Source organism: Panulirus ornatus, chromosome 48 (genome assembly GCF_036320965.1).
Source record: "Panulirus ornatus isolate Po-2019 chromosome 48, ASM3632096v1, whole genome shotgun sequence".
NCBI lineage: Eukaryota > Metazoa > Arthropoda > Malacostraca > Decapoda > Palinuridae > Panulirus > Panulirus ornatus.
The window spans coordinates 18,309,354-18,333,852 of NC_092271.1; the positions used below are offsets into that span (position 1 = coordinate 18,309,354).

General features: G+C 39.7%; 1 protein-coding gene across 4 annotated transcripts in view; it reads right to left on the bottom strand.

The window, feature by feature from the left end:
- The window catches only part of rump (heterogeneous nuclear ribonucleoprotein rumpelstiltskin), a 100,630-nt gene that overhangs the window by 15,090 nt on the left and 61,041 nt on the right, over nucleotides 1–24,499 (bottom strand). For 2 of the 4 annotated variants that reach the window (XM_071690723.1, XM_071690721.1), the window contains one exon: nucleotides 5,967–6,011. The exons of the other annotated variants lie outside the window; for them this stretch is intronic. In XM_071690723.1, coding sequence (XP_071546824.1) covers nucleotides 5,967–6,011 — 45 coding nt within the window. The remainder of the gene's footprint in view (nucleotides 1–5,966; nucleotides 6,012–24,499) is intronic. 4 annotated transcript variants of the gene reach the window in all.

Consider the following 24,499-nt stretch of genomic DNA (forward strand, 5'->3'; position numbering starts at 1 on the left):
TGCAGCGATTCATTTACATCTTTCCTATTTTAACTTTATGTTCACAGTTATTTATATTATTCTATTTTCATTATTTTACTTTGTCGCTGTCTCCCACATTAGCGAGGTAGCGCAGGGAAACAGACAAAAGAATGGCCCAACCCACCCACATACACATGTATATACATACACGTCCACACATGCAAATATACAAACCTATACATCTAAACATATACATATACATATATACACACACACATATACATGTATACACATGTACATAATTCATATTCTGCCTTTATTCATTCCCATCGCCACCTCGCCACACATGAAATAACAACCCCCTCCCCCCTCATGTGTGTGAGGTAGCACTAGGAAAAGAAAACAAAGGCCACATTCATTCACACTCAGTCTCTAGCTGTCATGTAATAATCCACCAAAACCACAGCTCCCTTTCCACATCCAGGCCCCACAGAACTTTCCATGGTTTACCCCAGATGCTTCACATGCCCTGGTTCAATCCATTGACAGCACGTCGACCCCGGTATACCACATCGTTCCAATTCATTCTATTCCTTGCACGCCTTTCACCCTCCTGCATGTTCAGGCCCCGACCACTCAAAAGCTTTTTCACTCCATCTTTCCACCTCCAATTTGGTCTCCCACTTCTCATTCACTCTACCTCTGACACATTTATCCTCTTTGTCAATCTTTCCTCACTCATTCTCTCCATGTGACCAAAACATTTTAAAACACCCTCTTCTGCTCTCTCAACCACACTCTTTTTATTACCACACATCTCTCTTACCCTGCCATTACTTACTCAATCAAACCACCTCACACCACATAGTGTCCTAAAACATCTCATTTCCAGCACATCCACCCTCCTCTGCACAACTCTATCTATAGCCCACGCCTCGCAACCATACAACATTGTTGGAACCACTATTCCTTCAAACATACCCATTTTTGCTTTCCGAGATAATGTTCTCGACTTCCACACATTCTTCTTGGCTCCCAGGATTTTCGCCCCCTCCCCCACCCTATGATTCACTTCCGCTTCCTTGGTTCCATCCGCTGCCAGATCCACTCCCAGATATCTAAAACACTTTACTTCCTCCAGTTTTTCTCAATTCAAACTTACCTCCCAATTGACTTGACCCTCAACCCTACTGTACCTAATTACCTTGCTCTTATTCACATTTACTCTTAACTTTCTTCTTTCACACACTTTACCAAACTCAGTCACCAGCTTCTGCAGTTTCTCACATGAATCAGCCACCAGCGCTGTATCATATATATGTATATGACCAAATATACCTCCTTTCTGTACTACAGGGAATATAACCTGAGAGATTTCAGCCATTCCCAGTAATAAATATGGGCTGTGAAAGCTCTCTGAACATATTCTATTTCCACAATTTTGCCTGCCTCTAAGTGTGATGTTAAGATGAACAAATGTTCAGTTCATGAAAGAATTAGTGCTTTCAATATCAACATCGGTGTTTCTTCTCGTCTTGTGGGTTCACAGAATAAAGCCTACCACCCTTCTGCATGAGGCAACCACCCTTGACTTTCTCCTTTCACATTGAAAGGCATCTTGTGAGGCTTAGAGCAATGATAGGGTTAACTGGGATACAAGCTTATATGCCTCAAGTTCATGCTGACCTTTGTTCAAATATTCATAGCAAGTTGCTCCAATGTGTTTCTTAATCACACTTTCAAAAAGTCTCATACATCAAAACAACTGTATTATTTCAGCAGAAGATTAGGAAGGTCAATGAGGAAGTGACTGATGAATGAGGATGATAAAAATCACATTGATCTTTCCTGCCAACAAATTTTCCCATGCAAACCACAATGCAATATCAATGTGATGCCGGAAATAAAAATATTCTTTGTATAGAGTTTTTAAAAATAATGCATGCATCAAAGGTACCAGCTAGTACCAAGTGATGCTATCTAAAGTGCTCTTCCTTTAACATAGAACCATAAAGTTTTTTTCATATTCCACAAAATAAACATCTTTACCGTAAAAATACACAAAAGGACAGCCTTACAGGCAGTTTTTTTCCAAATCTCCCTAAACCCCAAGATATGGGGATGGCTACCCAAAATTGTGTGCAAATGATTACAAATTTTTCCATGAAAAAAAAAATTGAATAAACAGCAATCACACTATATAACATCAAGAATAAATCTACATATTTCCTGAGTATATTGGAGCAAAATCTACGTTCCACCAAATCAAACCTGTGTACTTACAAATCAGACCAAAACCTATTTCAACAACTGTTATAGGAAACTGGAATTTTAGAGGAACACTTCTAAAACATGAACAGATGGGCAATCATAAGTATGAATATATATCAATGAATACTTACTAAATTCAATTAGCCCTTCCACTGCTATTTACAACATAATAATACACAATTTTCTTTCTCACTGTAAAATCCATCAAAGTCCACTCCTGTCAAAACACAGCTAGCACATTCCAATGCTGTAGACTCTCCCCACTAACCAGGAAATTGTGCAAGGGTTCCAGGTGTTGCCTCAAAGCAGTGGCCAACTTCAGCCTTTCACATACACCAACTCATTTGGCTTACAACCAACACTCGTGCAGCAATTCATTTACATCTTTCCTATTTTAACTTTATGTTCACAGTTATTTATATTATTCTATTTTCATTATTTTACTTTGTCGCTGTCTCCCACATTAGCGAGGTAGCGCAGGGAAACAGACAAAAGAATGGCCCAACCCACCCACATACACATGTATATACATACACGTCCACACATGCAAATATACAAACCTATACATCTAAACATATACATATACATATATACACACACACATATACATGTATACACATGTACATAATTCATATTCTGCCTTTATTCATTCCCATCGCCACCTCGCCACACATGAAATAACAACCCCCTCCCCCCTCATGTGTGTGAGGTAGCACTAGGAAAAGAAAACAAAGGCCACATTCATTCACACTCAGTCTCTAGCTGTCATGTAATAATCCACCAAAACCACAGCTCCCTTTCCACATCCAGGCCCCACAGAACTTTCCATGGTTTACCCCAGATGCTTCACATGCCCTGGTTCAATCCATTGACAGCACGTCGACCCCGGTATACCACATCGTTCCAATTCATTCTATTCCTTGCACGCCTTTCACCCTCCTGCATGTTCAGGCCCCGACCACTCAAAAGCTTTTTCACTCCATCTTTCCACCTCCAATTTGGTCTCCCACTTCTCATTCACTCTACCTCTGACACATTTATCCTCTTTGTCAATCTTTCCTCACTCATTCTCTCCATGTGACCAAAACATTTTAAAACACCCTCTTCTGCTCTCTCAACCACACTCTTTTTATTACCACACATCTCTCTTACCCTGCCATTACTTACTCAATCAAACCACCTCACACCACATAGTGTCCTAAAACATCTCATTTCCAGCACATCCACCCTCCTCTGCACAACTCTATCTATAGCCCACGCCTCGCAACCATATAACATTGCTGGAACCACTATTCCTTCAAACATACCCATTTTTGCTTTCCAAGATAAAGTTCTCGACTTCCACACATTCTTCAACGCTCCTAGAACTTTCGCCCCCTCCCCCACCCTATGATTCACTTCCGCTTTCATGGTTCCATCCGCTGCCAAATCCACTCCCACATATCTAAAACACTTCACTTCATCCAGTTTTTCTCCATTCAAACTTACCTCCCAATTGCCTTGTCCCTCAACCCTACTGTACCTAATACCCTTGCTCTTATTCACATTTACTCTCAGCTTTCTTCTTTCACACACTTTACCAAACTCAGTCACCAGCTTCTGCAGTTTCTCACACAAATCAGCCACCAGCGCTGTATCATCAGCGAACAACAACTGACTCACTTCCCAAGCTCTCTCATCCCCAACAGACTGCATACTTGCCCCTCTTTCCAAAACTCTTGCATTCACCTCCCTAACAACCCCCATCCATAAACAAATTAAACAACCATCAAGACATCACACACCTCTGCCACAAACCAACATTCACTGAGAACCAATCACTTTCCTCTCTCTTCACACGTACACATGCCTTACACCCTAAATAAAAACTTTTCACTGCTTCTAACAACTTGCCTCCCACACCATATATTCTTAATACCTTCCACAAAGCATCTCTGTCAACTCTTTATCATATGCCTTCTCCAGATCCACAAATGCTACATACAAATCCATTTGCTTTTCTAAGTATTTCTCACATACATTCTTCAAAGCAAACACCTGATCCACACATCCTCTACCACCTCCAAAACCACACAGCTATTAAGGTAATTCATGAATGCTAGAATGTCAATATAAGTTATATAAGTGTGGTCCTGCATTATAACTGGTCATGCATTACAATGCATAAAAATAACAATGTTAAGTGATGTTTCCGACTACTGTTTACAAACTTGACAAAGCATGGATGCTTAGCCCCATTCAAACCCACTCCCCTCCTTTTTTGGGGGGGCCTTCTTCAGTTTAGCATTACGTGTGTTTTGTATCACACTGGGCAAAGAAAGAAATAAAATGATAACGTAAGATGTTTTAAGTCATATGCACACGAGCTGTAGGTATCCCTTTAAACTGGCTCTCTAATTAATCTTCTAACCCTTTACAGTCCATCCTTCACTTTCAGCAAAAGAAGCTAACCTGCAGACATCAGACCATAATTTACTTTCATTTTTCTATCATCTTTTTTCCTGTTATCATACGCTTCTAAAGTAGTATCAATACCTCAATACCTCATTAGGTAAATTCATGGTTTTGCCTAGATAAAAATGTGGTTAAAAAAAAAAAGACCAACTGCTATTTTCATACTCTACTAGTCAGTTCATACTACTCAGAAATACTATGGAAATTTAATTCCACAGCCAGAGGGTGAAAATTCAATCTAACTTGACAAGTATCAAATCAAAGAGCTGTTAAGTGTTACATTTGTATGGAGACAATTTTGTTCCATCATTAATATCAGGCCCCACATCAACAAAAGAATCAATCTCTCAATATCATGAAAATTTAAAGGAAGTGCAAAATTTCTGCTTAGACACAAGTACTAGACATACAAAACTAAATGTACCCAAATGACGCAGCTAAGGTCTCACTCTTGCTAAGGATTAAAAATAACTTGAATCCACGTATACTTTTGGAAAACCACCGCATCATTCAAGTTGCATTCAAAAAGCACAAATCTGGACATTTGCTCTGGAAAATGAATGCTTGATTTTGCTTTGTTTTAACATGCAAAGTTCTTCACTAAGATCATCCACACTAAATACAGTTATACTTCAGACGAAAAAAGTTGACATACATCATGAGCAAACCAACAAAGCTTAGTGATTCTGCTCTGACTTTAATCCTAAGCCATGGATCAAAACCAGCAATCCTGGTAAGTCTAACAAAAATCCAACATGATCAAGCAAAGCTAAAATCCTGAAAATTCAGGCAAGAAAAAAAATAATGCTGCCATTAAACCCCGTTTCTCAACACAGCTTAGAATCCATACAAATAATCCCGCGAAACTTTATAAATACAGTATCCTAAATGATATAGGAAAACCAAAGATCAAATCAAAATCTCAAGACATGCAAAGGGATAAAACGTATGGTTACATGGATCTCTTCACAAGTGTACCAGTTCTTACCCTGGTTATCATCACAATTTCAAGACCTACAATTAGTACATACATATATGCAACATATGAAAGAAAGTGGTCCAGAAATATACAAGAAAACAAAATTTGACTAACTATGACAACCATTCTCCTATTCTTCAAATCACTAGGATAAATAATGTCATTCTTCTAATGAATGGAAGTACAGATTTGCTAAAGCATTATAAATTATGATATACGTTATTATTTACTTTTCATGAGGGTTATCAGGTCTTCTGACCCCCAAATAACCACACTACTTAACTAAAACATTCAACCTTACCTCCAGTGATACTTGGATTAATGGAGGAATTAACGGAGGGAACATCTGCAAGAAGAAAGGAGGCATCATGTCATCTAATGTTGTCAATTAACAACTAGATGGTTACACTTTCTAATAAATGCCTCAACTACCTGTGATGAAACAAAAAAAAATTGAAATTCACCTTTTCTACCAGCATTAAGGGTCAATCAACAATCCTCTAGAGACCAAAAACTGGTAAACAAATTCCTATAAAACAGAACAGAGGAGGGGGGAGGGTTCCACTTAACAAATGAAACTCACAACTTAGAAAACTCAAATCCAGCCAACTTATGCCTCCAACAGCCAACCCACATCCTATTCAGGGAATAAACATCATTCTCGACTGTTTAACTGATACAGACAAGAATTGCGGGTCAAAATATCTTCAGAACAGGCAGGAAAAACTAAGGAGCTCTTACCTTTTTTCTGTCATCAAGATATAAAACAGTGGGCCTTATTATAAAGGTGAAAGAAAAAGCAACTGTGAAAACAAACTAAAACAATATGAAACAGACCAGAATTTTAAGTAAAAAAAAAAACAAATAGTAATTTACTGTGGTTAAAGTGATCCAGTACACAAAGAATACTCAAACGGGGATTTAGTGTGACTATATGCTGAAACAGGGTAAGAGCAAAATTTTAAGACACAATTTCTATGGGATACCTTAAACAAAGCAGGAAGTGTGATGAAAATTAGCAGATGTCCAAAAAGAAAACAGAAACGAGTTTACAATTCAAATTGCATAAGCTCATCAGTTACGATGGAAATATTCATGTGATACTGTGTTGCTGACTGTTACACATTAATCTAAAGCTATACAAGATACAAAAATAAGAAAAAGTTTTAAAGATACAATCTAATGTTTCGCCTAGTTCATCTGTGAGTAGGAGTAAACCACAAATGCAACAATGACAACAAAAGTGAAAGCACAGGCTATAAAATCTTTAGGGTTTACAAAAAACTGCACTGTACCCTAAACAGTACAAAAGATATCTGAATTAAACAAAAAATTATGATAAAGATTTGTGAAGAAATGCCTAGAAAGACATGAATAAAACCTACCATAATGGTAAAGCCACAATGATTGAATACCATAAGACAGGTTGACAATACAATGAAGAATACAAGGTATCAGAACACGTAAAGGATAATCATGAGCGCAGGTAGTCTTTTATATCAAGATGAGAAAGGAATAACTGGGGCTTGCATTCTGTCTAGGCATTCTAACAGCATGGGATTAGTGTTGGAGATAGTCCTCTCGGCTGACAAACTGAAAGAGTTAGCAAAATTATTTAGCTGCAATCTAATGTGAAAGACTTCGCTCCTGCACACAATGGACAGAAATTGGCAAAGTGTCTAAATTAGTTGTTATGCTTCTGTATACCAGGAAAATTGTAAGCAAGAGTGTTAATTAAAAGAAAGATGGGAGTGATCCAATGCAGAACAAGAGAGTTTTTACAAAAGGTAGGGGGATGTGTGGACAAGATTTTGCATTGAGAAAGACTGAAAAAGTATCTAGCAAAAAAGGAGAAAACAGCTTTCATGGAACAGAAAAATGTGTATGAGAGTCAAGTAGAAACTTTATGGGATGTATTAAGGATATACAGGGTAGGTAAACAACTGTTGGATGGTATGAAACCCTTCTGTAGAGAAACAAATGTATATCTAAAAATGGATGAAGAATTGAGCTAAAGTTTCTGTATATATGTGGGTGTGAGGCATGGCTGTGTGAAGTCATTGTGGCTTTGTTTGCAGATAATAATGTGCTGTTTGCTGATAGTGAAGAGGAATACAGAAGGTTCAGTATAACATATGAAGCATGGAAGCATAGGCAAGGTAAAATGCAAGTAATGTCAAAGTAGATGTTTGAAAGGAAACAAAGTGAGAGTATAGATTTTGCAAAGATTTATACAGTGAGAAGAAAGTGTAACAAACAGTTACAGAAAGATTGGAAGGAGTGACAGGGCTTAAGTATTTGGAAGCTATCTTAGGGAAGTCTGGTAATATGGAAGAAGAGAGCAGTAGAGGGTTGAAGAGTAACTGCATCCCTTAATAGAAGAATCAGAGTTTCATCTGTAAGCATAAATGTGTGGAAAGGATTAAAGGATCAGCATAGTCCTCCCAACCATAGCCTTTGCAGCCAAATCATAGACATACTATAAGTGACTGACTCCAAGAATCCGGGAAGTGTATGACATTTATCTGAGAGGAGCATGTGGTATGACTAGATGGAATGAAGAAAGTAATGTGGGAGTGCAAGCGAGATTCGGTACAGCAGGGAGTACAAAGAGACTGAACTCCAGGGTGGTAGAGTGGGTGAAACATAATACTTTCAGGTGGTTTGGGCATGTGAAAAGAATGCAAGACCATAAGTTAAAAGTCATGTGTGCAATGGTACAATTAAAGGGATTGGTGCGGGACAAAAAGCACCTGCGACACGAGGAAATACAGTAGAAGAGTACTGGAAGAGAAATGGAAGAACACATGGAATGGTGTATGCAAGGGAGGAATGTAAGGACAGGGATAAGTAAATACTTTTTGCAGTGGCCATTACCATTCTCCCCCCCTTTTTTTTTTTTTTCCAAAAGAAAGAGAGAAGGGGGCCAAGAAGATTTTCCCTTCGGCTCAGTCCTATTCTTCATGCTACCTCGCTAGTGCAGAAAATGGTGAATATGCATGAAAGATGAAAATAAACATAGACCATATGGTATATGCAACTGATCTTGGTTAAATAACAGCTAAATCTAGATAAGAGATATATCATAGATTGATCTATGTACACAAAAGAATGAGGATATCAGAGTGACATGGAGAAATGACTGAGAATGATAATTCACTAATGATAGCAGTGACAAAAAAAAAGCCATGTTAAAAAAATGATCAGATTGGAGGAACATGGGGGTTCAATGGTATCTCTAAATACATCTTCTAAATATCATCTAAATACATCTTCCATCCCCTTCCTGCATTTTCTTTTCTAAAAGACAAATGTAGGAGCCAAAAGAGGAGTGTTCATCCTCCTCGAAAACTCAGACTGGGGTGCCTGAATGTGTGTGGATACTATCTGGATGAGTAAAAGAAAGCAGTAATATGTCTGGGTAGGGGAACCAAAATGTTCTTGCTTTGAGTAAAAACAAAGCACAAGGGGGTAGGGGAAAAATGGTTTGAAAATATGAAAGGAGCAAGGTAGGGTGTTAATTTACAGACAAAAGCACAGGAGACAATGGCACTTCAGCTAAAAGTTTTGAGAATGTATGAAAGTGCACGGAAGTGAGCCTCAAGCTGAAGGTGAAAATGGTAGTGGATTACAAGTGGATGATGTTTGTAATTATGCACCTGATAGCTAGAAAAGTGAAAAAAGTAAATTTTTTTGGAGGAGCTGAGTGAATACATCAGCATCTTTGATATGATGGACTAAAAGTGATGGGCCATATAAAGCAAAAGTGGGAGATGTGATGGTTGAAGGTATGGTGAACACGTGGAAAGCCATGTGCTAAACACTGGCGACTGAGAATACCTTATAAAAATAAGAGGTTGAAGAGATTGTGCATACATGGTCTGAAAATATGGAATGGATGACTGTCAAGATGTTGACCAAACAGTTTCAAATGTTGAAGAAGGGGAAGAAAAAAGAAAGGAAAAACTGAGGAAAAGGTGGAAGGATTGAATGAAAGATGCTCCAAGATGTCAAGACCTGAAGATCCAGGAGGGTGTTGGGTAAGCATGAGACAGAGCAAATTGAGGATGATGTGCTGTCAGTGGGTTGGGTGTATGAAGCAGTCAGGGAAATCCACAAAGAAGTCTGTAGGACTTGGATGTGGATAGAGGGTCTCTGGTTTTGGTGCATTATACATGATAGATACAAGTGTGTGAATGTGAGCAAATAATGCTGTTCGTCTGTTCTTGGCATTACCAAATACATAGAAAACAGCAAACTATATAAAAACCATTAATACTATAATTTGTTCTATAACTTGTTAGCATCTTAATTGTTAGCATCTTAATCGACCAAGTAAAGGTATTAGTCAAAACAATATGCAAACAATATGCAAACATGTATCATTAACACTCCTTATATAATAAACCAGAAACATCATCTTAAGAGTATTAGCAATGTCAAGACTTGAAGATCAATGCCACAATGGGGTACAATATCAAACCTTTAGTTTCTTAAATTTGATAATAAGGTACAAAAAGATATGATGATGATCACAGAAGAAAGGAATAGATACAATGGGAACTTATCTGGGAATGGTATATCTCAAAGGTTATTAAAAGAATGACTGGGAACAGGACTTGATATTAGCATTCTATGCAAAAAGGAGGTGCAAACATTAGGTAGGAACATTAGGTAGAAGTAGCCAGTAGGAACTTTACGTAAAAGCCTCTGAAAAAACTGCACCAGAGTTGCCCCATGCCAGTTGCCTCTAAGACAGAAGGCAATAAAGGTTAAGAAGGGGCACTTACGTTCTCCAGTGGCCATCCCCCTTGAGGGAGTTCCAGAAGGGAATGAGTATCAGAGATATAGAGAGATATATAGAGATGCAAATGGAGAAGTTTGTCTTAACTTTGAGTGGAGAATAAAAAAGGGAAGAAAAATTTTTGAAAGTGTGGAATCCATGTGTCACTTTAACACAGGACCTGGGGGGGAGATATGAAAGTGATTTCAGAGGCTGTATGCACTAGATCCAAATTCTAAGAAAACTGGTAATTGACAATGTTGCTGTGTAAGTAGAAAGACAGAAGTTACCAAAATCTATATATCTATTAAGCATACAATTTTCATTCCCAAATACCCGTAAGTCTTTTTATACATCTCTGAAATACTCTCTTATCGTTCTAAACTTACCTAAATGCAATGAACGACCAACTATGAATGTGAAACGAAATGTTTACCAACAAAAACTCTTAATAGCCCATCACCCTAATATGACTAACCTACAGCTAACAAATAAGTCTATTTGCAAAAACCTTCATTTGTACTGATAGTGGACAATTTCAATGGTTAAGTACAAGAGAATCCAAGTGCATTTTGCATAACAGATCCACCTAAGTCCTAAGTTAAATCATTTTAGCTTAATACAACGCGGGAGACAGCAGAAAAAAAAAAAATGAAATGAAAGTAAGACACTATAAAGGTATTATTTCATCTCTTATCACAATTCAAAACTGATCAGTAGTAGTAGAAAAACCAACCATATCAATGCTGCAGTAAAACTAACCTAGTTGATAGACAAAAAAAAAAAAAAAAAATCACTATGTGAGTGAAAGTTCATTTATAAGGAGCCCTGAACAAACAAAAAGTAAAAAACATAATTTTCTCCATTTAGACACATGGAAGCCAAAATAATTAGACAATGCCTACATCAAAGTCTATCCACTAAAATACTTCCAAAGATTTAAGAGTAAAAGCTAAAGGCTGAACTGTCAATCAAAACATACATCAGCACTTTCATAAAGAATATAACCACCTCTTGAGATTAAAAACAAAATTCAAAAGTGGTGCAATAAGGGTTCCAGAATCTTATAATCGATAAGAGCGAAAACAGCAAATGAAATACATTACAATCAAGAAGTCAAATCCCATTACATACCAAACATTCTGTTCTCCAACAAGGTCACTGTGGATGAGCAGTAATGGCGAGTACACTGGTGAATGTGAATGGGCAATGTGTTCTGTAGTGCTAGCAGAAGGATATGTTGATGAAAGTGATGAATCAAGTGGATGGGCAGTCATGGGGTGGTTGGCAACAAGCAGTGATAGGGTTGTTGAGTGGAGATTGAGATGGTGATTAGGTTGGTTAGTAGTGAGTAAGTGGTCAGCTGGGTGATAGTACATGGATGGTGGCTTGGAGGATAAGCAGGGAGTGGTTAGCAGGGTGTGTAGGTGCTAGCTTGTTTGTAATTATGGAAGGAGGCTAGGATTTTGGTTGGACGCTGATATTCATGGGGTGGCGGTGGGTGAATGGAGTGGACACAGTGGTTGTGATGGCTGGAGTGTATACAGTAATGTATACATGGTTGATTATGGTAAATAATTATGGTAAATGGTGATTATGATGCTGGTTGGTTATTGTGGTGACTGTAATTATCATGATCATATGTATAAGGTGAATGTAGTGATACATTATTTGCTTGACTGTGGGGGATGTATGGCTGTGAGAACAGGGGGGGGGGAGGGGTTACATGGATTAAGGGTGGTGTTGAAATATCAGTATTTGGTAAATATATCAGTATTCACAAACTATAAAACATTTGTTCTCATTCTAAACACTTTAAAACAAATCCTACTTTGTAGCTTTGTAGTGGTGTTTGGAGACTGTGATTGTGACAAGATTGGTGGTGAAGGTTAGTGGCGAGTGAGTTCCTGGGTGGGTTAGTAAGAGTTAAAGAGGGTGGGTTATAGTATTTACAATAGTGACCATGCTGGTATTGGGAGCTAATGGTGGAATGGTGAACAGGAAGATTAGAAAATTAGGATGAATGGTTGGATGGTGGACATTTTCTTTTTTTTTTTTTTGGTAGGGTTAAGGCCATTACAGGTGTTGTGGAACAGAATAACTGAAAAAATTTTGTTTTTGTACCAAGATCACTGACAAATATCAATGCTTCCATGTAAACATAAAGTTCACATTTAGCCAGGAACAGCTGTCCTGAGGTATACAATACACCAATGCCAGTTTCAAAGAGCCAGTTCAAGATTAACAAGCTCTCAAAGAGCAAACAAATTTACTTTGTAAAATTACCCATCTCGGAAAGCAAAAATGAGTATGTTTGAAGGAATAGTGGTTCCAACAATGTTGTATGGTTGCGAGGCGTGGGCTATGGATAGAGTTGTGCGCAGGAGGATGGATGTGCTGGAAATGAGATGTTTGAGGACAATGTGTGGTGAGGTGGTTTGATCGAGTAAGTAACGTAAGGGTAAGAGAGATGTGTGGAAATAAAAAGAGCATGGTTGAGAGAGCAGAAGAGGGTGTTTTGAAATGGTTTGGGCACATGGAGAGAATGAGTGAGGAAAGATTGACCAAGAAGATATATGTGTCGGAGGTGGAGGGAACGAGGAGAAGTGGGAGACCAAATTGGAGGTGGAAAGATGGAGTGAAAAAGATTTTGTGTGATCAGGGCCTGAACATTCAGGAGGGTGAAAGGAGGGCAAGGAATAGAGTGAATTGGATCGATGTGGTATACCGGGGTTGACGTGATGTCAGTGGGTTGAATCAGGGCATGTGAAGCGTCTGGGGTAAACCATGGAAAGCTGTGTAGGTATGTATATTTGCGTGTGTGGACGTATGTATATACATGTGTATGGGGGTGGGTTGGGCCATTTCTTTCGTCTGTTTCCTTGCGCTACCTCGCAAACGCGGGAGACAGCGACAAAGCAAAAAAAAAAAAAAAAAAAAAAAAAAATACCCATTTTTCTATTTCAGCTACTGCCTTTCTACTTAAAATTTACCACTGCCATAACATTTACAACTACTTCCTTATTTAATGTATACTGGCACATACCTAAACCATTACCACAGCCAGCCATAATATCTGGCATCACTCGTGCATTTCACTTTAATTCACTACATACAGCTGCAACTGTGTATCATTTATGATCTAATACATGGTGTCAGTCTATGAACTTTCTGTTCACAATGCACTTCTGGGTGAGAACCAGGACTACAAGATCTTAAAAGCTTAACTACAGTAATTTGGGGAAGGAGAGAACACAAGGGTAAGGATGAGGATATACTTAATGGAAAACAAACAGCTATAATGGTAGCAAATAATGACAAGTTTATTAGAATCAGGTAAGCAGTGGCATTCATTTTGCTACACACTTACCACTAATGTGACATCTGATTCCAAGTATAAAATATATACAGGTGATACAAATTTCAGAGATCATCTCTATGTCTTCACAATGTGGGTGTCAAGGATAAAAAACTAAAAAGCAAGGCAAACACTCTAAGAAGTCTCTACATCAGCATTCTATTGCTCAACACACAAAGCTTAACAGTTAATTAGTCTGTGCAAAAGGAAAAGGAGTCAGTATTATCCATTCTGGAAAAGTTGCAGTACATAAAAGATGGTAAGAGTATTAAGATAGACTGTAAAATGTGTTAAGATAGGGTAGCGGATGTTGGATCTTTCAGACATGATATGTAGAGAAAGAATCTCAATGAATGATATGCTTTTAAGAGGTGGCGGTTGTAGTAGTAAAAACAATGTTAAGATGAACCGTCAAAATGGATGTAATTGCAGACGACTTATTCAAGAATGAGAGTAATAGCAATGATGATGGTCATTCTGGATTTTCAATGCATATATGGCCCAAGGTGTCTACAACTGGCACACTGTTTGCATTGTGCCATTATACAAAAGCAAAAAGGGAAAAAGTAAACCTTCAACTAACCAAGGTATAAGTCTGTTGAAGGTACCTTGTAAGATATGTGGGAGAGTGAGGAATGCATAGTGGTGGCATGCACAGACTATCAGACAAAGGAGCAAAAAGGCTTCAGGAATCGTTGACAATGTAAAAGCAAGCATTTCCTCTGGAAAATTAGAGAATTTATTGGGGAAAGGTTTTTTTCAAGTGACAATTACAAACCTAGAGAAAGCATGACACTAGTACCAGTGATGCCTTGGGGAAGGTGGCTATGAGTATATCCCCTGGGGAGAGGGGAGAAAGAATACTTCCCATGTATTCCCTGCATGTCGTAGAAGGCGACTAAAAGGGGAGGGAGCGGGTGGCTGGAAAACCTCCCCTCTCCTTTATTTTTTTTTTTTTCAATTTTCCAAAAGCAACAGAGATGGGGGCCAGGTGAGGATATTCCCTCAATGGCCCAGTCCTCTGTTCATAACGCTACCTCGCTAACGCAGGAAATGGCAAATAGTATAAAAAAAAAAAAGGGAATGCTACTAAATGCAGTGAGGTTTTTGATCTGAAGAGTATGGGACATGACAAATTAAGAGGGGAGCAGGGTGAGTGGCTCCAATGAAAGCAAGTTTCCAACAAGCATGCGCTGTCAACATAGTTACTTCATCTAATAATCTATCAATAGGAAACAAGCATGTGCTGTCAACATAGTTACTTAATCTAATAATCTATCAATATACATATACTGATGACACCTGTTCCCTTTACGAACTTCCACCAAGGCAAGTCTTTACTTGTCATTCCTTAAGTGCCTCCCTTGCATGCACCATTCCAAGCATTCTTCCCCTATTTCTCTTCCAACGGTACTCTTCTGTTGTATTTCCCCAAGTCATAAATAATCTTTCCTTATACCAACAACTCTGATCGCACTAACATACTCTCTTCTTGTATAATCCGTCTTGCATTCTTAATCTGTTCAAAGATATGGTGGTGAAGGAGGTAAATGCAAGGATTATGGAAAAAGGGCTAGCTTAGTCTGAGCTTGGGAAGGAGGGAGGGGAGGAACAGAAGGAAATAGGATGGGGGACGGGGAGTGGGAGGAATCAAGATATCAAGGATAAGGTGAATAACTTATGTGTGAAACCAAAGAAGCTTTTGTCTAAAATTGGGAGGGTGTACTAAACGAAAGTTGAAAGAATGTGAATTAAGGGAAGTTAATGAGGTTTAGCTCAAGAAAAAACAGTTTGAAATGCATGTGAGAATGAAGGACCGAAAGGAAATGAAGTGCTTTACACATCTGCTTATGCAAAGGGCAGCATAAGGAACAAAGAGAACTACTATGAATCATATGATACGAGAAAGTGTTCTTGTGTGCATTGAGGAGTGTGTGGAAGTAGAGTTCACTACCTGTGAGAACAAAGATGGGAAACTTTGACAGCATAATAGTCCTGAAAGTGTTGTGTGGGTGCAAGTCTTGGGTAATAACACAATAAAATGGAAGATGATGAAAATGTTGGAAATATAATGTCTAAAGAAATGAGTGATGAGAAGGGTTAACATGTGCAACTGAAAGAGTAAGGGCAAAGTATGGAAATATACAGTCTAACTGAAAAAACATGCATGGGAATGCTGAAATGGTTTGGACATATGGAGAAGACGAACAAAGAAACCCAAAGAGGACCTAGTTGTCTGAGGTACAAGGAGCATACAGATGAGGGAGACTGAAGAAATGGAAGGATGAATTGAAGTTTTTAAACTATTGGTGCCAGAACATTCAACATCCATTTCTGATACATATATCTTCTAGGTAAATCTTTCATCACTCCTCTCCACGTCAATTGGAACAATGTAGTATACCTGGGTTGACATGCTGTTAATGGACTAAACCAGGGCATGTGAAACATCTGGAGTGAACCATGGAAAGGTCTGTGGGGCCTGAATCTGTATAGGGAGCTGTGGTTTCAGTACATTACACATGACAGCTAGAGACTGAGTATGAACAAATGCTTTGCCTTCATCCATTCCAAGCGTTATCCTGCCCAACAGGAACAACGTTGCTACTCCCTGCTTCAGCAAAGAAGCACCAGCAAAAACAGACAAAAAAGGCCACACCATTTACACTCAGTCTCTAGTTGTCATGTGTAATGCACCAAAAGCACAGTTACCTATCCACATCCAGGCCCCACAGACCTTTCCATGGCTTACCCCAGACGTTTCACATGCCCTGGTTCAGTCCACTGACAGCACGTTGACCACAGTATACCACATCATTCCAATTCACTCTATTCCTTGCACATCTCTAAACCTTGTGAATGTTCAGGCCCCAATCGCTCAAAATCTTTTTTCCTCCATCCTTCCACCTCCGATTTGGTCTCTAGTGGATCATTTATTTATTTATTTATCACACTTTGTCACTGTCTCCTGCATTAGCAAGGTAGCGCAAGGAAACAGACGAAAGAATGGCCCAAGCCACCCATATACACATGTATACACATACACGTCCACACACGCAACTATACATACCTATACATCTCAACGTATATATATATATATTTATATATATATATATATATATATATATATATATATATATATATATATATATATATATATATATATATATGTTATATATATATATATATATATATATATATATATATATATATATATATATATATATATATATATGGGAGGGTATTGATTGAGAGGGTGAAGGCATGTACAGAGCATCAGATTGGGGAAGAGCAGTGCGGTTTCAGAAGTGGTAGAGGATGTGTGGATCAGGTGTTTGCTTTGAAGAATGTATGTGAGAAATACTTAGAAAAGCAAATGGATTTGTATGTAGCATTTATGGATCTGGAGAAGGCATATGATAGAGTTGATAGAGATGCTCTGTGGAAGGTATTAAGAATATATGGTGTGGGAGGCAAGTTGTTAGAAGCAGTGAAAAGTTTTTATCGAGGATGTAAGGCATGTGTACGTGTAGGAAGAGAGGAAAGTGATTGGTTCTCAGTGAATGTAGGTTTGCGGCAGGGGTGTGTGATGTCTCCATGGTTGTTTAATTTGTTTATGGATGGGGTTGTTAGGGAGGTAAATGCAAGAGTCCTGGAAAGAGGGGCAAGTATGAAGTCTGTTGGGGATGAGAGAGCTTGGGAAGTGAGTCAGTTGTTGTTCGCTGATGATACAGCGCTGGTGGCTGATTCATGTGAGAAACTGCAGAAGCTGGTGACTGAGTTTGGTAAAGTGTGTGGAAGAAGAAAGTTAAGAGTAAATGTGAATAAGAGCAAGGTTATTAGGTACAGTAGGGTTGAGGGTCAAGTCAATTGGGAGGTGAGTTTGAATGGAGAAAAACTGGAGGAAGTGAAGTGTTTTAGATATCTGGGAGTGGATCTGTCAGCGGATGGAACCATGGAAGCGGAAGTGGATCATAGGGTGGGGGAGGGGGCGAAAATTTTGGGAGCCTTGAAAAATGTGTGGAAGTCGAGAACATTATCTCGGAAAGCAAAAATGGGTATGTTTGAAGGAATAGTGGTTCCAACAATGTTGTATGGTTGCGAGGCGTGGGCTATGGATAGAGTTGTGCGCAGGAGGATGGATGTGCTGGAAATGAGATGTTTGAGGACAATGTGTGGTGTGAGGTGGTTTGATCGAGTAAGTAACGTAAGGGTAAGAGAGATGTGTGGAAATAAAAAGAGCGTGGTTGAGAGAGCAGAAGAGGGTGTTTTGAAATGGTTTGGGCACATGGAGAGAATGAGTGAGGAAAGATTGACCAAGAGGATATATGTGTCGGAGGTGGAGGGAACGAGGAGAAGAGGGAGACCAAATTGGAGGTGGAAAGATGGAGTGAAAAAGATTTTGTGTGATCGGGGCCTGAACATGCAGGAGGGTGAAAGGAGGGCAAGGAATAGAGTGAATTGGAGCGATGTGGTATACAGGGGTTGACGTGCTGTCAGTGGATTGAATCAAGGCATGTGAAGCGTCTCGGGTAAACCATGGAAAGCTGTGTAGGTATGTATATTTGCGTGTGTGGACGTGTGTATGTACGTGTGTATGGGGGTTGGGCCATTTCTTTCGTCTGTTTCCTCGCGCTACCTCGCAAACGCGGGAGACAGCGACAAAGTATATAAAAAAAAAAAAAAAAAAAAAAAATATATATATATATATATATATATATTATCCCTGGGGATAGGGGAGTAAGAATACTTCCCACGTATTCCCTGCGTGTCGTAGAAGGCGACTAAAAGGGAAGGGAGCGGGTGGCTGGAAATCCTCCCCTCTCATTTTTTTTTCTAATTTTCCAAAAGAAGAAACAGAGTAGGGGGCCAGGTGAGGATATTCCCTCTAAGGCCCAGTCCTCTGTTCTTAACGCTACCTCGCTAATGCGGGAAATGGCGAATAGTATGAAAGAAAAGAAAAGATATATATATATATATATATATATATATATATATATATATATATATATATATTTTTTTTTTTTTTTTTTTTTTTTTTTTATACTTTGTCGCTGTCTCCCGCGTTTGCGAGGTAACGCAAGGAAACAGACGAAAGAAATGGCCCAACCCCCCCCCATACACATGTACATACACACGTCCACACACGCAAATATACATACCTACACAGCTTTCCATGGTTTACCCCAGACGCTTCACATGCCTTGATTCAATCCACTGACAGCACGTCAACCCCTGTATACCACATCGCTCCAATTCACTCTATTCCTTGCCCTCCTTTCACCCTCCTGCATGTTCAGGCCCCGATCACACAAAATCTTTTTCACTCCATCTTTCCACCTCCAATTTGGTCTCCCTCTTCTCCTCGTTCCCTCCACCTCCGACACATATATCCTCTTGGTCAATCTTTCCTCACTCATTCTCTCCATGTGCCCAAACCATTTCAAAACACCCTCTTCTGCTCTCTCAACCACGCTCTTTTTATTTCCACACATCTCTCTTACCCTTACGTTACTTACTCGATCAAACCACCTCACACCACACATTTTCCTCAAACATCTCATTTCCAGCACATCCATCCTCCTGTGCACATCTCTATCCATAGCCCACGCCTCGCAACCATACAACATTGTTGGAACCACTATTCCTTCAAACATACCCATTTTTGCTTTCCGAGATAATGTTCTCGACTTCCACACATTTTTCAAGGCTCCCAAAATTTTCGCCCCCTCCCCCACCCTATGATCCACTTCCGCTTCCATGGTTCCATCCACTGACAGATCCACTCCCAGATATCTAAAACACTTCACTTCCTCCAGTTTTTCTCCATTCAAACTCACCTCCCAATTAACTTGACCCTCACCCCTACTGTACCTAATAACCTTGCTCTTATTCACATTTACTCTTAACTTTCTTCTTCCACACACTTTACCAAACTCAGTCACCAGCTTCTGCAGTTTCTCACATGAATCAGCCACCAGCGCTGTATCATCAGCGAACAACAACTGACTCACTTCCCAAGCTCTCTCATCCCCAACAGACTTCATACTTGCCCCTCTTTCCAGGACTCTTGCATTTACCTCCCTAACAACCCCATCCATAAACAAATTAAACAACCATGGAGACATCACACACCCCTGCCGCAAACCTACATTCATATATATATATATATATGTTTTTTTTTTCCAAAAGAAGGAACAGAGAAGGGGGCCAGGTGAGGATATTCCCTCAAAGGCCCAGTCCTCTGTTCTTAGCGCTACCTCGCTAATGCGGGAAATGGCGAATAGTATGAAAAAAAAAAAAAAAAAAATATATGTTATCCCTGGGGATAGGGGAGAAAGAATACTTCCCACGTATTCCCTGCGTGTCGTAGAAGGCAACTAAAAGGGGAGGGAGCGGGGGGCTGGAAATCCTCCCCTCTCATTATTTTTTTTTTTTTTTTTTTTTTTTTTTCCCAAAAGAAGGAACAGAGAAGGGGCCAGGTGAGGATATTCCCTCAAAGGCCCAGTTCTCTGTTCTTAATGCTACCTTGCTAACTCGGGAAATGGCGAATAGTTTGAAAGATATAAGTTGTTAGAAGTAGTGAAAAGTTTTTATTTAGGATGTAAGGCATGTGTACGTGTAGGAAGAGAGGAAAGTGATTGGTTCTCAGTGAATGTAGGTTTGCGGCAGGGGTGTGTGATGTCTCCATGGTTGTTTAATTTGTTTATGGATGGGGTTGTTAGGGAGGTGAATGCAAGAGTTTTGGAAAGATGGGCGAGTATGCATTCTGTTCTGGATGAGAGCTTGGGAAGTGAGTCAGTTGTTGTTCGCTGATGATACAGCGCTGGTGGCTGATTCATGTGAGAAACTGCAGAAGCTGGTGACTGAGTTTGGTAAAGTGTGTGGAAGAAGAAAGTTAAGAGTAAATGTGAATAAGAGCAAGGTTATTAGGTACAGTAGGGTTGAGGGTCAAGTCAATTGGGAGGTGAGTTTGAATGGAGAAAAACTGGAGGAAGTGAAGTGTTTTAGATATCTGGGAGTGGATCTGTCAGCGGATGGAACCATGGAAGCGGAAGTGGATCATAGGGTGGGGGAGGGGGCAAAAATTTTGGGAGCCTTGAAAAATGTGTGGAAGTCGAGAACATTATCTCGGAAAGCAAAAATGGGTATGTTTGAAGGAATAGTGGTTCCAACAATGTTGTATGGTTGCGAGGCGTGGGCTATGGATAGAGTTGTGTGCAGGAGGATGGATGTGCTGGAAATGAGATGTTTGAGGACAATGTGTGGTGTGAGGTGGTTTGATCGAGTAAGTAACGTAAGGGTAAGAGAGATGTGTGGAAATAAAAAGAGCGTGGTTGAGAGAGCAGAAGAGGGTGTTTTGAAATGGTTTGGGCACATGGAGAGAATGAGTGAGGAAAGATTGACCAAGAGGATATATGTGTCGGAGGTGGAGGGAACGAGGAGAAGAGGGAGACCAAATTGGAGGTGGAAAGATGGAGTGAAAAAGATTTTGTGTGATCGGGGCCTGAACATGCAGGAGGGTGAAAGGAGGGCAAGGAATAGAGTGAATTGGAGCGATGTGGTATACAGGGGTTGACGTGCTGTCAGTGGAGTGAATCAAGGCATGTGAAGCGTCTGGGGTAAACCATGGAAAGCTGTGTAGGTATGTATATTTGCGTGTGTGGACGTGTGTATGTACATGTGTATGGGGGGGGGGTGGGCCATTTCTTTCGTCTGTTTCCTTGCGCTACCTCGCAAACGCGGGAGACAGCGACAAAGTATAAAAAAAAAAAAAAAAAAAAAAAATATATATATATATATATATATATCCTCAGTCACCAGCTTCTGCAGTTTCTCACATGAATCAGCCACCAGCGCTGTATCATTAGCGAACAACAACTGACTCACTTCCCAAGCTCTCATCCAGAACAGAATGCATACTTGCCCATCTTTCCAAAACTCTTGCATTCACCTCCCTAACAACCCCATCCATAAACAAATTAAACAACCATGGAGACATCACACACCCCTGCCGCAAACCTACATTCACTGAGAACCAATCACTTTCCTCTCTTCCTACACGTACACATGCCTTACATCCTAAATAAAAACTTTTCACTACTTCTAACAACTTACCTCACACACCATATATTCTTAATACCTTCCACAGAGCATCTCTATCAACTCTATCATATGCCTTCTCCAGATCCATAAATGCTACATACATATTCATTTGCTTTTCTAAGTATTTCTCACATACATTCTTCAAAGCAAACACCTGATCCACACATCCTCTACCACTTCTGAAACCACACTGCTTTTCCCCAATCTGATGCTCTGTACATGCCTTCACCCTCTCAATCAATACCTTCCCATATAATTTCCCAGGAATACTCAACAAACCTATACCTCTGTAATTTAAGCACTCACTTTTATCCCCTTTGCCTTTGTACAATGGCACTATGCAAGCATTCCGCCAATCCTCAGGCACCTCATCATGAGTTATACATACATTAAATAATCTTACCAACCAAACAATAGTCACTCCCTTTCTTAATAAATTCCACTGCAATACCATCCAAACCTGCTATCTTGCTGCCTTTCATCTTCCGCAAAGCTTTGACTACCTCTTCTCTTTTTACCAAATCATTCTCCCTAACCCTCTCATTTTGTACACCACCTTGACCAAAACACCCTACATCTGCCACTCTATCATCAAACACATTCAACAATCCTTCAAAATACTCACTCCATCTCCTTCTCACATCACCACTACTTGTTATCACCTCCCCATTTGCCCCCTTCATTGATGTTCCCATTTGTTCCCTTGTCTTACGCAATTTATTCAACTCCTTCCAAAACATCTTTTTTTCTCCCGAAAATTCAATGATACTCTCTCAACCCAATTCTCATTTGCCCTCTTTTTCACCTCTTGCACCTTTCTCTTGACCTCCTGCCTCTTTCTTTTATACATCTCCCACTCATTTGCATTATTTCCCTGCAAAAACTGTCCAAATGCCTTTCTCTTCTCTTTCACTAATAATCTTACTTCTTCATCCCACCACTCACTACCCTTTCTAATCTGCTCACCTCCCATGCTTCTCATGCCACAGTCATCTTTTGTGCAAGCCATCACTGATTCCCTAAATACATCCCATTCCTCCCCCATCCCCTTTCATCCTGTTCTCACCTTTTTCCATTCTGTACTCAGTCTCTCCTGGTACTTCCTCACACAAGTCTCCTTCCCAAACTCACTCACTCTCACCACTCTTTTCACACCAACATTCTCTCTTCTTTTCTGAAAACCTCTACAAATCTTCACCTTCGCCTCCACCTCTCAGCACATAAACATCCAAAAGTCTCTCTTTCGCGCCTATCAATTAACACATAATCCAATAACGCTCTCTGGCCATCTCTCCTACTTACATACATTTACTTATGTATATCTCTCTTTTTAAACCAGGTATTCCCAATCACCAATCCTTTTTCAGCACATAAATATACAAGCTCTTCACCATTTCCATTTACAACACTGAACACCCCATGTACACCAATTAATCCATCAACTGCCACATTGCTCACCTTTGCATTCAAATCACCCATCACTATAACCTGGTCTCGCACATCAAAACTACAAACACACTCACTCAGCTGCTCCCAAAACACTTGCCTCTCAAGATCTTTCTTCTCATGCCCAGGTGCATATGCACCAATAATAATCCATGTCTCTCCATCCACTTTCACTTTTACCCATATCAATGTAGAGTTTACTTTCTTACACTATATCACATACTTCCACCACTCCTGTTTCAGGAGTAGTGCTACTCCTTCCCTTGCTCTTGTCCTCTCACTAACCCCTGACTTTACTCCCAAGACATTCCCAAACCACTGTTCCCCCTTTACCCATGAGCTTCGTTTCATTCAGAGCCAAAACATGCAGGTTCCTTTCCTCAAACATACTACCTATCTCTCCTTTTTTCTCATCTTGGTTACATCCACACACATTGAGACACCAAAATCTGAGCCTCCGAGGAGGATGAGCACTCCCTGTGTGACTCCTGTTTCCCCTTTTAGAAAGTCTGAAATACAAGGAGGGGAGGGTTTCTTGCCCTGCCTGCCTCCATCCCCTTTAGTTGCCTTCTACAACACGTGAGAAATGCGTGGGAAGTATTCTTTCTCCCCTATCCCCAGCAAAACAATTAAAAGTATGGCACGGTTATAAGCAGAGTGTGGTAAAGCAAGCTGACCACTAGGAAAAACAAAGACTAAGACCTATGTATCAAAAGTGAAGGGGACACTAGGAAGGAAATTGATGGATGTTGTGAAGGGGCTTTTGGGGATCAGGGCCTGAACATTAAGAAGGCTTAGAGTCATGCATGTGATAGAATGAAGTGGATTACTGTGTTATGGGGGAATGGGGGCATACTAATAATGGACTAAACCAGGGTATCTAAAGCAGTTAAGGTAAATCATGTAATAGCTGTGGGGTTTGGCTTTGGATGGTAGGCTCTCATTTCAATTCATTACACATGACAGATATAGAGTGGCTGTATGCAAATGAGGCAGTTGTTTGTTCTTTACACAACCTCAGAAATGGGGCAGTAAGAGCTGGGGAGAAAAAATATGTGCTTTGTGGAGAATGTGTTGATTTTTTCCCTTCAGTATCGGTGACATTGAAGGGACATGAAGTATCACTTGTGATCTAAACAAA